This window comes from Acomys minous (genome assembly GCF_964271855.1).
Source record: "Acomys minous genome assembly, chromosome: 5".
NCBI classification, from domain to species: domain Eukaryota; kingdom Metazoa; phylum Chordata; class Mammalia; order Rodentia; family Muridae; genus Acomys; species Acomys minous.
The window spans coordinates 100,757,031-100,774,824 of NC_140494.1; the positions used below are offsets into that span (position 1 = coordinate 100,757,031).

The 17,794-nt window shown below is 43.1% G+C and overlaps 1 protein-coding gene across 2 annotated transcripts in view; it reads right to left on the bottom strand.

The window, feature by feature from the left end:
• The window catches only part of JHY (junctional cadherin complex regulator), a 61,073-nt gene that overhangs the window by 35,094 nt on the left and 8,185 nt on the right, over positions 1 to 17,794 (bottom strand). For both annotated transcript variants that reach the window (XM_084783591.1, XM_084783590.1), the window contains exon 3: positions 6,465 to 6,984. In XM_084783591.1, the coding sequence (XP_084639717.1) occupies positions 6,465 to 6,984 (520 nt within the window). The remainder of the gene's footprint in view (positions 1 to 6,464; positions 6,985 to 17,794) is intronic.

Here is a 17,794-nt window from a genome sequence, read left to right on the forward strand (position 1 = left end):
AGTGTGAAGATCAAATTTGCCCCAGGGAACTCTACCCCCCTAGTCTAATGATAACTTCACCCCCTTTCCCTCTTCTCTCCTATCTAGTGTTAGGGGTTAATACAGGTAGAATAGAATGGAAGAGAGAAAAAGGAACCCACAAAGTAGCAGAGACTGGCTGCCTCCACCTCCACCCCCAGCTCCATATTTTCTTATTCCTCATGTAAGGGCGCTGTTACCGATACAGAGGTAGTCAACACTCTTTGCAGATCTTTAATGTGTTTGTCTTTTGGATTCATCCCTTCGGGGCTCAGCTCAAATGATGCCCCTATGGGAGAGGCCACTTCAGTACACACAGCTTGTTTGGTTTCCTGTGAGATGTTACCTATGTCCTGTCTGTCCCATGGATGGGAGGCAGGCCCTGGATGATGGGTGCTCTGTATGCCTTATTTCCTGCTGCATCCTCAGTACAGAGAAGAGAACCCTAGGGCATAGTCAGTGCTCAGTGAACACTCGCTGACTGGCTGGCCTGCTGCTGCTGGTCCACAGATCTGGACAGCGGCTTCTGGTTTATGATTTTTACATGGTGCTGAGGACCACAGACAATCGATGACCTTTCTGTATTTACAATTGTAAAATATCTGTAATTTCTTTTCATGATATCAGTAGGAAAGGGCCAAATCGCACAGATGAGGCACTTAGAGCTCTTCTGAACTCAGGCTAGACTTCACCTTCATCTTCAAAGTCTATTGAAATCAAGGATAGAAGGGCAGTTCATTTCAGAACACACAATTTCCGTTAATGGTAGGTCATAAATTTGACTCAGACGCTAATGAGTTTCAAATACTCTAGGCTCTTGAATAAGTGCCAGTGGTCCCCAGCAGAGCGGAGGCCGATGGTGATGCTCAGGTGCCCTCTAGTGTGTGTTGCTTTTCACATCCCTTCCTGGCACCACACACACATCATGTGCTTAAGTCTTTATTGAAAATTTGTGTGTGTCCCTGGCGGCGGTGGCACATGCCTTTAATCCCAGCGCTCGGGAGGCAGAGTCAGAGGAGCTCTGAGTTCAAAGCCAGTCTGCTCTATAGAACAAGTTCCGGGACAGCCAGCACTGCATAATAGAGAAACCTTGTCTCCAAACAAATGAAAGAAAGTACGTGGTCATGTGTACCAACAATTCTATGAAAAACAAACAAGCAAACCATCAGGAAAGATGATGGGGAAAACTGAAGTTTAGGCCAGAGATTGCATTTTGAACCATATTCAGGTTGGGGGCAGGGGTAGGGAGATGGGGGTGTAGGGGTGTAGGGGGTGATAAACTTAGGTGACTGTTTGCGGCCAAAGGGTGAGAATTTAATCAGGGTTATTACACAATAGATATTGTAAGTGACTCTTGCCTTGCACTCCCCCAATCCCTGCCCCTTTTCTGAGAGGGGATCTTATGTATCTGAGGCTGGCCTCCGGCTGCTATGCAGCTTACAAAGACCATGAACTTCTGATACTCCTGGCCCCCGCCATCTCTATGCTACAATGTCAATTGTGTGCTACCATGCTTGGTCAATACGGTGCCACAGATCAAACTCAGGATTTTGTGGATGCTGGGCAAGAACTTTACCAACTGATCCACAGCCCATGCAGACCCTCATTTGTTGCTATTTTGCAGTTTAGTTTTTTAAAAAGCAGTAACTATACTATATAGGTATGGTTCAAAAACAATACACACAGAGGGTGTGGTGGGGCATGACTTTTAATTCCAGCACCGCAAAGGCAGAGACAGGTAGATCTATGTGAGTTCCAGGACAGCTAGGGCTGCCTTGTGAGACTCTGCCTCAAAACAAATAGCAAGAGAAAGAAAAAGAGAAATCCACAGGCATAAAAAGGCACAAGATGGAAAGCTATGCCTGTTCCCTCCCACTCCTTTCTATTAATCGCCTATGGAGTGTTCCAAAGTGTCTCACTACATAGTCTAATCTAGATCTAAAATCTATAATCTTCCTGCCTCATCTTCCCCATGTGCAGAGATTACAGGTGTGTGTGAGACACACCAACTTCACACATATTTTTATTCCTTCTGTTTTGTTTTGGTTTTGCTTCTTATATCTGCCTGTCTCACTCCTTGAATTTCTCTGACTGACAAATCCTGTTAAGTTGACCAAAGCATTTCAGAGCGGGTCTTCATTTCTTAAACAGCCATAGTATTATGCTTTGTCATAGGTGTAGACCTACCCTAATTTCCTTAACTCTTCCCTCCAAAATGATGGCTATTTGGGTGGCTTGTGATCTTTTGATACCACAAACAAGGCAGAAATGAATGATTTTGTATAGGTATTTTTTCAACACTGAACACATCTATCTATTTAGGATAAATACCTAGGAGTGGACTATGTTGGGCCAAATAAAAATGCTAATTACAAACTCATTTGTAGCCCTTACTGTGAGTCAGCCTCTAATGTAAGCCCTCTCTGTAGGCCAGTCTACTCATTGGATATTCTTAACTACCCTATGAGGAAAATACTATTATTATCTCCTTTATAGATGAGAAAGCTGGGCCACAGAGAGGTTTAAGAGCTTGCACAAGGTCATGAAGCCAGCGCAGGGCAGAGCCAAGCAACGGGGCTGCTTTTAGACACTATGTGCGAGTTTCTCTGGGAGTGCAATTGTATGCTACGTAGACATAAATCATCCCTTGTTCTGGTTATACTGATTTCTTCAGTTCCTGGCATTACTGAACATTTTCATCAACAGTTCCAGTGCTTACTAATCACAGGTAGAAGTGAATTTCACTGTAGGATTAATGGGCTCTTCTCTTAAAGTGATACGCTGAGTGTGTTCACAAAGCGCTCAGTAGCCACCTGTTTTAACTCCTCTGTGACTCTGTCTGAGTTTCTCTGTATGTTTCTACAGCGACTTCAGCCTCCTTCTTATTGACATGGATATCTCTATGCATTAGAGATAGAGCTTTACCGGTGGTATAAATTAGGAAATTTTTTTCCTAGTTTGTTTCTCATATCTTACGTTGTTTACACTTTTCTCTGGTAGGTGTTTTTGATATACACAAACCAAATTAGTAATCTCTTAGGGATTCTAGACTTTTAAATATGTCAGGGTTTGAAGAGAACCTTCCTATGCTTTTTCTAGTGTTTTGATGGTTGGAGCTTAATAATTAAGCATCTGACCTATTTGGAATTTGTTTTGTATGATGAGCATCTGAATTCAGTTTGCCATTTTTCTTGGCTTGCCCAGGCCGATTTTTGAAAAGTGCAGCATTTCTTATTGTACCACACGGTACATCATGTGCAATTAGGTTCTATTTATAGACTTCTCATCCTATCGTGTTCATATTTTCTGTCTATATGTGAATTAAATGCTACCCAGTGATTTGGAGCCTTGTAATACAGCATCCAGTAAGACTCCATCATTCCTTGCTCACATGTGTGCTGTGTTGTCTGTCTGTGGGTGTGAGTACCAATGTAGGCACATGCAGAGGTCAAGACATGACTTAGAGGGGTTTTTCTATATTATTCCCTTCCTCATTGCCTTCAGACAGGGTCTCTCATTGAACTTGCTGTCTTGTCTGGACTAGTTGGCCTGCTGTGAGCTTTTGGGGTCTGTCTGTTCTCACTGCTTCACATGCTGGGGTCACAGGAACACATACATATGTCTGGCTTTTTATATGGGTCCTTGGGATTTGAGCTCAGGTCCTTAAGCTTGTGAAGCAAGTGGTCTTACCCACGGAGCCATCACCCTCTTCCCAGACCTAGCTTTACTCTTAATTTCCACAGCTTTCTTTATTGTGCTTATTATGAACTTAAGAACCAGCTTTTTAACTTTTATTACAAATATAACCAAACAAATAGGATCAGAAGTTCAAGGCTATCTTTAGCTATATATAGGGTTCAGGGCAGCCTGGGTTACATGAAACTGTCTCAAAACCCAAAACAAGATAAAAAACAGACAAAAGTAAACAAAAACCAGACTTCAATGGGGGGAGCTGTCGTATGTTTATATGTAACAATTTAGAAAGAACTCATGTTTTGTATTAGTGACTGTGTTCAATAAAACAAATGGCACATACCATTATGGCACTCTGTTAGTCAAACACATTTCTACCCTTTAAAAAAAGAATAAGAATAGTAAGAAAAAAAAATCCATCTTGGAAAATCAATGAAGAAATAGTTTCAAACGCTATAAGCAACCAGCATCAAGACATTTAAACTCAGAGCAAGGGTGAGCAATGTCAACATTTCCTTCAAATAGTAAGTCAAGAGCTCAAAGACAGAATATCTAGTGTGAATTTAGTTTCCCCTGTGACTGTGAGAACACTGACAACCAAAGCACCCCAGGATTGTTTGCCAAGGTAACTTGTAACTACTATGCAAATGAACAGGTAAGAGGTCAGCAACAAAGTTCATGGTAAACTCTTTTCCTCTTATACTGGAAAAATAATGCCTTCCTTTGGCCTCACTATTTCCTCTCCTTCATGAGCAGTGTGTCTTGGGAATACTTTTGAAAGTAGTGACAGGAGCTGAATATAATCCCAGCACTCAAGGGGCTGAGGTGGGATGATTGCTGTGAGTTTGAGGCTAGCCTGGGGCAGCATGAGCTACAAAGTAAGACACTCAAAACAGGAAATGAAACAGTAATGCAAAGTGTTATCCTAGGCTGGGAGAGATGACCAGCAACAGACATTGCCACTCTTGAGTTCATTTCAAATTTAAGTAAACAATCAAGTGATATTTGAAATTTCATGTAAGGTTTGTTTGTTTCTTTGTTTTGTTTTGAGACAGGGTTTTTCTGTGTAGCCCTGGATATCCTGGAACTCACTCTATAGACCAGGCTGGCCTCAAAGTCAGAGATTTGTCTGTCTCTGCCATGTGAGTGCTGACATTAAAAGCGTGTGCCACCACTGCCTGGCTGAAATTTCATATAAGTTTTATGAAACAACAACAACAAATATGTTTATATTTAAAACAATGAAATTTAGCTGTCTTGGTAATGAGTTAAATATTCTGTACCCATTCCTGTATTTTATTGTTAGCTACAAATGTCACATATTCCTGGATCTTGTAGGTGCTGAATTCCAAGGTGTTCTTTAGTAGGGGTATGGAACTGCCAGTCAGGCAAGCTTTTTACTTGAGTCCATTGTATATATGTCATATTCACCATGAAGTGAGCTGAGAGGGTTGTCCTTATTTGTGTCCATGAAATAAAGCTAGATTTACTTGTTATAATAGCATTTCTTCTTGCTGTTGTTTTGTATATGTGAATATGTGTGTATATGGATGTGTGTGAATTGTGTGTGTGTGTGTGTGTGTGTGTGTGTGTGTGTGTGTGTGTGTGCGCGCGCACGGTATGTGTGTGAATGTGTTTGTGTGTTCCTGTTCCATAGTCCAGATTAGCTTCATATTTGCCATCCTCCAGCCTTGGTGTCTCAAGTGATGAGGCTACAAGTGTGTACCACTGTGCCTGGTCTCCAACAGGCCGATCATTTGGGAAATAAGTTATCCTCAGAATGATCAGATGGGGAAAAGAGGGCATTTATTATTTTCCAATTTTACATAGCGGAGAGTCTAAGCTGAAGTCACTTCACACTGCTTATACTGGACAATGAGGGGCAGTGCAATGGTTATCAATGGGCATCGGTGAGCTATGGAGTCATTTGAAGAGTTAAAAAGAAAAACCTTCCATGTTGTGCTCTGCTTCACAACACCACTCCATGCCACCCCAGCTCAGCACCCAGCACCCAGGACAGAATCTGGGTGCAGAATCACTCTCAAGGCAACCTGTGGCTCTAGGGGTGAACCTGTCGTGTTATCTCCACTTAGTGAGGTTGCAACCAATGGTGAGGCAAGAACAAAGACAGCCGACAGACACAGGGAACCAAACGCTCAGGCCTGCATTTCATCTATTGGAACACACAGCGGGGGGGGGGGGGGGGCTGGACTCCAAGGCACACACGTGGTGTACAGACATACGTGCAAACAAAACACTCATGCACATAAAGTAAATATTTTTTAAAAACAGCCTTCATGGGTCTTTGAATGGAGACATTTTAGGTACAGTAATTGAATCGTAGCAGTTACAGCACTGTGAACCACAGGTGGGTTTTAATTTCCTCTTAAGAACTTACGGAGTTATAATCTTCACCCTATAAGAAGCAGCTGTGCTAGCGAGGTGAAGGCACTTACCAGCAAGGCTGGCGACCTGAGCCTCAGGATCCACAGGTAGGAGAAAAGAAGTGACTCTTGCAAGCTGACCTCACACACAATCACATACATACATGCCCCCAACCCCCCCACCAACTCCCGACTAAATACAAAGAAAGAAGGTGGAAGAAAACGAAGGGGAAGAAAGAGGAGAAGCTTTACTCGGGCAAGTGGCTATCATAGCATCGTCATCCAGGAAAAAGAGACGTCCAGCCATTTCAAACCTGCACAAATTCCAGGGCAGCTTTAGAAAGAGCTGTGTGAACAACTGCTACGCACCTGTTCGAGGCGAGTCTCTCCTCTCTTTCTATTGTGAAGTTGAAGGTACGAATCTGTCTTAGGGGTAGGTAATCCCAAAGTCAGCTTGTTCTTTTCCACAAAATATTGCTTGGACTTCCTTCTGCGAGGGCCACGTGATCCCGGCAGGAAAACTTCGTTGTGTGAGCTTGAACTCTTTAGGTATTGAGACAGGTCGCTGGATTTCTCCTCCTGGTCACTGTCGCTTAGCTCTGAAAAGGAGTCATTTTGACGGATGCCATTCTCGTACCTTGGGCTTAGAAATTCGCTTCCAAGTAAGGAAGCTTCGCTTTGAGTATTCCTCTTCTCTTTGCCTTCCTCCCCTGAGAGCCCCATGGATGGCTCCCTGGAAGGGTAGAGTGGAGCAAAAGGCAGGGTTTCTGAAGAGCTAGCGGCAGACCCTGGCAACGCTTCCACAGTCAATAGCTGCCCCTCAGCTTTCTTATTCTTCCAATTGGGATCGTATCGGAGGTCTGAATACTTGTCTTCTACCTGAAGCTGGCTGTCCGAAGCAAAAAAAAAAGAGAGAGAGAGAGAGAGAGAGAGAGAGAGAGAGAGAGAGAGAGAGAAGTCCTTAATAAAAGTAAATTCCCATGGGGTCTCCAATTGTGACAGACCCAATACAACACACACACACACACACACACACACACACACACACACACACACACACAAACTCACTCATTCATTTCACTTCACCATTTTATTCAAATTCGATCTCAGACTGGGCCTCCAATTTCCCTTTCACTCGCTAGATGGTGAGGGTGCATCTAAGATTCAAATTAGAACCACAGAAAAGATCTAATTACCCAAGCTCACTGAAATCTGTAGTAAAAATGGTTGCCAACTAAATTCTAAAAGCAAGAACACGAACAAAAACGGAAGGTCTGCAATGCTAAGCCAGCATGTATTTATGGTTCAAAGAGTCCTGTTGCTTACGAATACCAGCAACAATCTGGTATTTCTCCTGCTGAAGGTAAAAGTACAATTCATACTGGACAGCTGGGCTTGTTGTAGTTCAGCTGATAGAGTGCTGGCCTAGCATGCACGAGACCCTGTATGTTATCCCCAGAGTTAGGCATGGTGATGCACGAGGGAGGTGGGCGTGGCTGGAGGATCAGATGTGTAAGGTCATCCTTGAGGACAGGTGCATGGAGATCAGCCTGGACTATATGAAACCCTGTCTTAAAAAAAGGAGGAGGAGGAGGTGGAAGAGGAAGAGGAGGGGGAGGAGGAAGAGGAGAGGAGAGAGGGACAGGGGGAAGGAAAAGAAAGAAAGGAAAAGCTTAACAATTTATACCTCAGCTGGTTCTATGCATGTTTGAATATTCATCTCTAGGAAGAGAAGCATATAATGTCACCTTGAATTTTCCCTCTTGAGAGGAAAGTCAGGTTTTATTGCAAATTGAATATCTACACACACAGGCTCTTTTTCCTTTTTTTTTTTTCAGGAATTTTGGGTTCCAGTCCTCTTATCTATGGGTGTTTATATCAAACGTTCTACAGAAAAATCTGCCAAGACTTAGAAGCAGACTGTCGCTCCGAGTCCTGGCTGTCACAGCCAATGCACAGGAACCTCAGGAGACAGGTCACTGTGGGCCTCAAGTCTTAAAACAGTCTCACTAAATTAAGGGTAGGGGCATGGCCTTGCCTGATGGAAGTAACTTGGACCCCAAATAAAGTCCTCTGGTCTGCCACGACAGCCTCAGTTTGTAAAAGTAGCCCCCAGTCTTAACCAAAAAAGAAAAGGGAAAAAGCTGGTGATACAGCATATTTAATGGCCTCTTTGATCTTCAAAAGCTAAATGGGACAGATTTTCCCGTGCTGAGGACAGTGGATGCAATCTCCTAATCAAAAAGAAAATGTAAATCACCCAGCTTTTTATGCTATTTGATATTCCCGATTACAGAGGACATAATTTTATGCTGGGTAAACAAACTAATGGTCCCTATGACGCCAATTTACCGTTCTTAACGTGAACCTAGATGTCTTTGATTCACTGTAAAGAAAAAAAAAACCAACCAAACAAAAACAAAAAACAAAAACAAAAACCTCATATGCTTTCCTAAATTGTCATTGTGAGTTTTCAGCCCTCCTAAGAGGGTGGGAAACTTTCGGATGGAGGAGGCTCTTCCCTTTCCTGGATGGGATTTTCCCTAACAAAACTCTGGAGAGAGATTGGTCTGTCTGTCAGGAAATGGCCCATCACTGTGTCTGCCACACAGACACCACAAGATGGCCTGTCTCCAGGGCCATGATGGGCAGGTTCCTCCTGTGGGCTGTCTGTCCTACTAACTTCGGTATTTGGACATTGGGCCTTTCACCTTTCACCTTCGAGGCAGTTTGTCTCAAATGGAGATGTTGTATTTCCTCCATTTCTCAAGGCTGACTAAAGACTGGCAAAAAGCCATGTATCTTAAAGCATGCACTAGCTAACTTACCACCATGGTGGTCTTTTCACCTAATTAAGGTCATAGACAGCAGGGGCTGTGGTACACCTCCCTTCCCTAATCTCTGTCTTAGTATAGGGCAGCGCTTTAAAGTCAGACAAGTTAAATGCATCTAGAATAAATAACTGGATCTCCATAAATACTCCAACATAAATACAGCAGATGGTAGTTATTTTAAAAACTATCAACATAATTAAAATCTTAATGTGAAGATGCTTCTTGCACTGGGGCAGATTAGTGAATGATGTTAGGGTTTATCTTATACTGAGTAACCTAAGGTTTAGCTGCAGTTGTTTATATGGAGAAGAAAGTTCAGCTATTATCTTCAAGTAGATATAACTTTTTAAAACAAACAAACAAAGGCTGTATTCCCATATCCAGAGTTTACTGGAAGGAATAACTTATATTCATTTACTCGGTAGCTCACAGTTGTTTGGACAAGCGTTTCCTGAGCACTGACTGAGCTGGGAGATACAGGGTTAAGAAGCACAGTGTTGGGGGTCTCAGCTTGGAAGGGAAACAAAGAAAAGCAACAATCAACCCCATGGAGTAGTGATGCCTGTTCTGGCAGGAACCACAGGGCCACCTGGATTCCGGAGCAACCTTGGTTGTGGCTACAGGAAGCCATGGCCATGACCTAAGGCTAAGGAAACAGCCACCAGGCTGAGAGGACAGTAGGAAAAAGGCATGGAGGGGACAGAGCAGCTTTGCTTCCAAAGAACAAATGCTCTGCAGATAAGGGAGACTGGGAAGAGGAAAGCTGAGGCCCAGAGCTCAAGGTTAACCAGAGGTCAGATATGCCAGGACCTCATAAACTCTGCAAGCATTTGGGGTTAGCTAGATTATATGAGCACTTAATTTTGGAGAGAGGACTGGGCACCAATCAAGAGCAGCCGAAGGAATGAGCTTCAGAGCAGCCTTTTGAAGACATTTAGAACAGTCTTCTTGATGACCCAACTGGGCATCACTGGGCTGGAGGGATGACTCAGTGGTTAAGAGCACTTGCTGCTCCTACAGAGGACCTGGGGTTTGGTTCATAAGACCGGGCATGGCGGCATGATTGCTCATAACCACCTGTGACTCCAGTTCCAGAGGCATCTACATTTAATTGTTCAATAATATCTCAAAACCCACCCTGTCATCATCCTGTTAGCCTGAGATAACTCAGTTACTGGTGTATCTGAGTAACACCTGATATTTAAGAAAAATAGGTAGTTGCTATAGTTTGGGTTTTAAATGCCCCGGGAGGCCCACGTGTTGAAGGTTTGGTCCCCAACTTGTAACAATACCGAGAGGTGGTAGAACGTGTGGTAGATGTGGCCTCATAGACGGAAGCCATGCCCTTTGGGCCACTGGAGCTTTGCTCTCTCTGTTTCTGGGCCTCCATGGGGTGAACAGGCCTCCTCTCACAGACGTTTCTGCCTTAATATTGCCACAAGCCTGAATAAACAGGGTCAAGTGCCCACGGAAGTGTGAGCCCAGAGAGATTCTTCCTCCTTTTAAAGGTGTTTATTTCAAGCATTTCATCACAGTCATGGAAAGAGGCAGTCAATATTTGAAGGGAATGCATTCACCTATTCTTACCCCGTGCTGTTACATTAGAAAGAGCCCCCTGACTGGTCACACTGCATTTAACTAGCCTCAAACAGTGACGACCAATAGGCATCCATTTGCCGGTTCAGGCAGATGCTACAGCTGAGTGTGCAGAGACAAAGCTCTAGAATAGAATTGCCTGCCCTTAATTTCTGGTGCTACCGATCACTCTGTGAATGATGGGCAGATTATTTAACGTCTGCACCTGGCACAGAGTAAGGATGGCGTGAACACTAGCTGGGAGAGCCTGTCAGTAAGCTGTATTGCCAGGGTTTGCTCACTGTCTACTTCACTCAGTCTCTAGGATGCAACACAGTTGTTGTGTACTATGCTTCCTGCTGATGAAGCTCAAGGGATGCTTCTCCCCACCCCCACCCCCCAGGGGTTAAGGTATTTCTAGGGCATGAGGCTCTAAGTGGTACCCTAGTGGCCTGAAAGATATAACACTCATTAGAAGGAGAAAAAAAATCTGGCTTTTACACATGATTTAGATTCTGTGGGAAATGTCTAAGGCATAATTTAGGAAATGGGATTAAGAAATATCAATGAATACACATGATGAACATGTGTTTAACAACCACTAAGTAATGATAAGGGAGATACAAGTAAGTGAATTAAATTATTTTGTACCTTCCAGAAAGCTCATATTGTCAAGGCCCTAGCGCATTCCATGTCTTTAAGAAATGGCAGTTTGGGGCTGGAGAGATGGCTCAGCCATTAAAGGCTAAGCTGACAACCATAAATATAAGAAATGGCAGTTTGTTGGTCGGTGATGGTGCACACCTTTAATCCCAGCACTCAGAGGCAGAGGCAGATGGAGCTCTGAGTTAGAGGCCAGCCTGGTCTACAGAGTGAGTTACAGGACAGCCAGAGAAAAAGAGAAAAAGAAATGGCAGCTTGGAAGATCATCACAAGCTGCTGAGAAGCAGGCTTCTGAAGCAGTGGTCAGAGGGAAAGTACCAAGGAAGGTGTATTGTACACAAAGCATCCTGAAGCATCCACGGTGCCCATGAAAGCTTTAAGGATGCTGTGCCATCTATTCTGGCAATGGCTCTCTCCAAACATCCCCTTCACCATTCCAAATGGAAGACATGTTGAAGCTAACGGGAGGCTTTTTCCTCCCCAAAATCATGTGCATGGAAAATTGTAATGCTTCCCAGAAATGAATCGAGTCATTGAAACAGAACATGACACTAAAGGACCCCATTGTACCGAGCTCGTGTGCTAAGAAGCGCAATTGTGTTTTGCAGTCTGGGTCAACACACGGGGACAAAATGAGTGTGAAGTGCTCTTTCACGGGCAATCATCTGCACACAGACCGTGCACCTCTTCTCCTCCTCATCCGATCGCAAGGTCACACAGACAATGAGAACACAACTCCTTTGTTACCCGTCAGACAACAGATGTCGGGGCTCCTCTTCAGAGGCCTGGGTTAGAAATGGATGCAGAGAGAAGAGGGAGTTGTGTGTGTGTGTGTGGGTCTCACATGCGTTCAGTGGGGTATTTGCTGCCTTTAATGGACCATGTTTGAGTCCGTGCTGTGATAACTTCAAACAAATAAAATCAAATCTCCATTTAATGAAGAGCCTCATACTCAGTTTGTATTCAATCAAAAAATTACTAAAATTAGAGCATGTTTCTAGTTCAATTAACATCCTCTGCACTCACAATAAAATATTCAATAACTGGCCATTTTGCCAGTTGAGGAGGGGAGTAAAAGCAAAGCCCACTGTGAGTTAGCTGTTATTTATTTGCCACTTTATGTTAAGCAGGCAGTTAGATTGAAACTGCACATATTATTACTGATTTAGGTTTCATTTAATCCTTTGAAACAGAATAATTATTCCCAATTTATATGCCATTAAATCTTTTATGCACACGAGCAGCAAATTCAATTTCTGTTTAAGTGTAGAGTTTGTGATGCTCTTTAAAGGAGCCTCAAAACTGACAATTGTTTTTGAGGGCTCCTAAATCCTATCTCATCTTGCTCTTCTTATCAATGGCTTTTAAGGAAATAAAATGCAACAAATCCAAAAGATTAAAAGTTCTGGAGGTAGGAAATAAAATGTTTCCACTTCCAGACATACTTTGTGGCGGTTATTTGTAACCTATAAATTTTCATTTAATAGAGGCATTTATTTTACTTAAATAATTAAACATTTTAATAGAAAAACAATGTCTTAATGAACTGAAGGTAAAACCTGTCTATAGAAACACATTAAAATGAAGGGGGTTAATTGTTATTTAGTGAACTTTGTTTATAGCAATTACATCATTTGGATACTTTTGACTCAACTCACTTTTTTCTTCTTTTTTTTTTCAACAACAGATTTGTGTTCTGTTGTTGTTGGGCTTGTTTGTTTGTTTTGGTTTTCTTTTTGAGACAGGATCTCTCCACATAGCCGTAGCTTTGGTCCTGGTACTCATTATGTAGACTAGGCTGGCCTTGAACTCATAGAGAGCTACCTGCCTCTGCCTCCCAAGCGCTGGGATTAAAGGGGTGTGCCACTACGCTGGGCTTCAACAACAGGTTTGTTACTGTTATAGTCAGGTATTTGTCCCAAGTTATTGCTAGGACCAATTGCAATTCAAGGACAACCTGTTTACTTAGGGAAGTAAATTCTCTAAGAATCACAAGGTAAAATTTTAGCATCTCACTTCTACTGGTGTGACAGTTACCCAGAACAAAGGCTACAATGTCACAAGAATTGTATTGTTACAGTATTCTGATCAAGGTTCTGCTGAACCGGATGGAGGAAAGGCTTTCTCCTTCTGGTCAGGAGAATGGGGTCTACTGCTGGTCTGGGTATGACCCTAAGCTACTCCAAACATAAGAGTCAATCCAATTGGGTTTGTCAGTTATCTGGCTAAGGAACCACCCCTCAGAAAGTGGATTCCCTAATGCCATGATAAAAAAAAAAAATCCAATTATTACCTTAGTGAGATAATGTACCTTTCCTTCCTAGAACTCCGTACAGTAACTATAGGCCTGCCGTGAGGCTTTACTAAGTCTGTCCACACTTCTGAGCCCTGACTCAGAAAGGTGTAATTCCCAACCCTGCCCCATGCCACTCCCTCATCTCTTTCTTTCACATATTAGCCAAGGGGTAGGTGCTTTATCTCTGGCACTTTGGGTTTCTTCCTTTCTCTCTGAAGCTCTCTTGCCCTATAGCTGCTCGCTGAGCCTCTGTGCTTAACACAAAAGGGAAGTTTTAAATAATTTTTATTTATTTATTTTTATTTTACGTGTATGGGTCTTTTGCCTGTATGTGTGTGTATATATGTACCCACCACTTGCATGCAGTACCTGAGGAGGCCAGAAGAGGGCATCAGATGTAATGCCATGGAGCTGGCATTACAGAGGATTATGAGACGCCATGTCTACCCTAGCACTCAAATTCCAGGTCCTCTGCAACAGCAGCAAGTGTTCTTAATCACTGAACCATCTCTCCAGGCCCTCTCTTCATATTAATTAGTAAGATGGGGGCTCCCCCAGATTTCCAGTAATTATGAAGCAGCACCTGGAGCCACAGTTTCTCTCACTGTGAGACTTTATGACATGACTTGCAGACACTTTCTACGGAAGGTTTGGGTGTTCCTTCTATTCAACAAAAGAATTGTCAAGAATAGAGACTTTGCTTTGTTTTGAACTTCTTATGCATCTAAGAATGAACTCTGGATCCTCCCAACTTATGCTGCTTAGTGCGGGGATTACAGGTATACACCACTGTGTCCAGTTTATGCAGTGCTGGGATTGAACCCAGGCCTTTGTGTATGCTGGGCAAGCATTCTACTGACTGAACCACCTTCCTAGCCCAATACCTCAACTTTTAGATGTTCAAGTACTTATACCTCCTTTAGACAGTGTACATTTTACATTTTAAATGTGAGAGTAATAGTATTAGAATTTATATTAGACATCATGGGGGAAAACAACGGACAGGTCTTACCCCTCTGTGGTGGTTTTAGTAAGCATGGCTACTGTATGCTCATATATTTGTATGCTTGGTCCCTAGTTGGTGGAACTCATTTTGGGAAGGATTAGTAAGTATGTAGCCTTGTTGGAGGAGGCATATCACTGGGGATGGGAGGTTTCAAAATCTCATACAAGACCCAGTCTCTCTCTCCTCTCTCTCCTCTCTCTCCTTCTCCCTCTCTCTCCCCCTCCCTCCCTCTCTTTCCCCTTCTCTTTCTCCCTCACACCCTTTCTTCCTCTCCCTCCTTCCCTCTCTCCCTCCCTCCCTCTCTCTCTCCCTTTCTTCTCCTCTCTCTCCCTCTCCCTTCCTCTCCCTCCCCCCTCTCCCCTACTGCTCTAGTGCCATGCCTCCCTGCTACCATGGACTCAGCCTCTGAAACTGTAAGGAAATGGCCAATTAAACGATTTCTGTTATAAGGCCCATTGGTCACAGTGTCTCTTCACAGCAATAAGAAAGTAACTAAGACACCAGGTTCTGCCACCAGGCTCTGATCAATGGGGTAAGCCTGAGCAAGTCTCTTCATTTCTCTTTTGTATGAAGGAAAACTGGCTGACCTTTATGAGTTAGGGTGGGCTTTTACTGTGTAAAACTTCTAAATGTTAGTAACTATGGGGAAATCACCTAATTTAAATGCAATACACTAAAAAATTATACTAAGAAGATTGTAATACTGAAACTAAAAAAGTATTAAACTGGGCTTGATGACTCACAGTGGGAATCTCAACACTTAGGAAGGACTTCCATGAATTCAAAGCCAGCCTAAGCTAAACAGTGAGACCCTGCCTCAAATGACCAGACGGCTCCACAAATAAAGGCATTCGTTCCTCCTGACCCACGTGGTAGAAGGAGAGAACCAATTCCCGAAAGCTGTCCTGTGATGTCCATGACTTCACCTGACATTTGTGATCCCACACACAAATTTGTCATTTTTTTTAAAAAAAGAAAGGATGTTGAAAAAAATATAGTTATCCAAGTTTTCTATATCTTCCAACTTGCCAGGAAATGAAAAAGATGAAGCACAGGGCATAAATTAAGCTATTTCTTCAGTAACTTGTTACAATCTTCTTGATAAACTCACAGGATTGCGGGTAAGTAATTGTACTTTCTAAGGTTTTAAAAAACTGGCTCTGTAGTTACTTGAACACAAAAAAAACGTACCCTACTTTTAGAGTAAAAGAGGAAGGAACTAGCAGCTCCTGGGGCTATAAGAGAGAGCCCCCATGAGCCTTCATGGCTTTAGTATTTCTGGCAGGAGCCTGGCCTCACACACACTGCTTGCTTCCTCCATGACAGTCCACCTGTCATGAAGGCACCACATCTGCTCTGAGGAGCGCACCAGGGTTTAACTAAGACATAGTTAGTGAGCAAGTGACTGAGTGTAAAGCAGAAACAGTTAATACCTACAGCAAAAAAGCACCGCTTTGATATAACCATTGCCACAAAGAAGATTTTTTTCTACTATTTCCTACATCACTTAGGACTCCTAAAGCCCATGGTATACAGGATAGTGTATTTAAAGAAGCTGGCCAATCAATGACCTTAAATTGAAAGTGTCCTCATTAACAGGCAATAGAAATCAGCGTAGATGCGTACCATTAGAAATAAGTAAGAATGAAAGTTAATGCCCAGAACCTTCTGGAATGGTCTTCACAGTCCTAGAACGTGAGAACAAGTCTTGGATGACTTTCTTGTTTTCCCAACTGCTGAAAAGAAAATCCACAACCCTCACTCATAAGGGATACTGGTGTAGCCTTAGCTTAAATATTTTCCAAGTGTTCTTGAAAACAACTGGAGAAATTTAGGGGAAGAGGAAATTTGGGGGAAAGGCTTTCTTTACCCACCTTGCTTGTTTACACTCTCCAGTACTCCTGTTTCAGGCCCTAGAATTAATTATTCAGTGCTTTTTCGGATTCCTGCATTATTACTAGAAGCAACATATTTTAAAGTGCCAGGGGGTGGGTGGTTTTGCTATAACACAGTAAAAACAAAGGTGCTTATTACTAAGTCAGTCGTCCACCCCTTCCCAATAGTTTCTGAGGGCTTGACTGAACTGGTAATGCATCCCCATGCTGCTTGCCTCCCATTGATTCCTAGCTCACGGAGCACCCTTAGACAGGATCCAACCCCTTTGGATACTGATACTGTGGTTTCCAGGTGGATATGAGAAGAATCTGCCGCAGAGCACTCTAGTGGAAACATGGCTGTGCCACAGGAGACGTGTTCAAGAATAAAGGCTACTGTGTCCCCTGACCTCATCGAGCAAGGGGAAATACAGCAATGGTCTGCTTATTCTGAAGACACGGCATCCTTCGGACAACTGGCCTACTTTATAAAGATGTGTACTTCCACACACACGTTTACTCTGGCTTCAGGGTAGTCTTACCCTGAGATTGCTCTACTTGAGTCTTTGCATTTTCTTTTATTATTATTTTTGTGTGTGAGTGAGCACACATAGTCAGTGCAGGTGATGAGGTCAGAGGACAACGTGCGGGAGTTGGTTCTCTCCTTCCACCACATGGGTCCAGAGGAATCAAGCTCAGACCCTCAGCCACCTCAACAGCCCCATCTTCAACTCTTTACTAGTTAGTTACCTGGAGTCCTTTATCAGACCAGTTCACAATTGCACACTCCATTTCATGACATTCTTTTATTCATTTTATGTGTGTATGGGTGCACACCCCAGTGCACATGTGGAGGTCAGAGAATGGCTTGTGGGTCAGTTCTTTCCTTCTCCTATATGGGTCTTGGAGAGCAAACTCAGGTCGTCAGGGTTGCTGGTAAGCCTTGCTGGTAAGCCATCTTAGACCCACGATTCCATATTCAGATGTTCACAGTTAGAGCTTTGGGTCATCTAGCAACCTCTAGGCTCTTATACGTCCTAAAGTCTCAGTTTCTTCCTGGCAAAATAATGGTAATGCCTCAGGGCAGGGTTCACACGCATGGGCGCTGCATGTGTGAAACTCTGAGCTCATTTCCTAGCACTATAATAAGAACTGGTTTTTAAAAAATTAAATTAACCTTATCTAGAGGCTCCAGCTAAGATAAAGGAAATAACATATGAAGCAAATGGCCCTACAAATAAAAAGAATTATAGAAATATCCCTATAAACAAGACCTTATTTAGCACACGTGCGAGGTACAGGATGGCTGCCTTCTGATTTTCCTCTTTTATTAATGCACAAGACTTCAGAAGGCTTCAGCACTGAAGATGTTGTTTCTGATGCTCTGGGTCTTACATTGATCTGCGTCTTCGTGAGTGCCGGGTGTCACAAGGCTTAAGGATTATCGCATG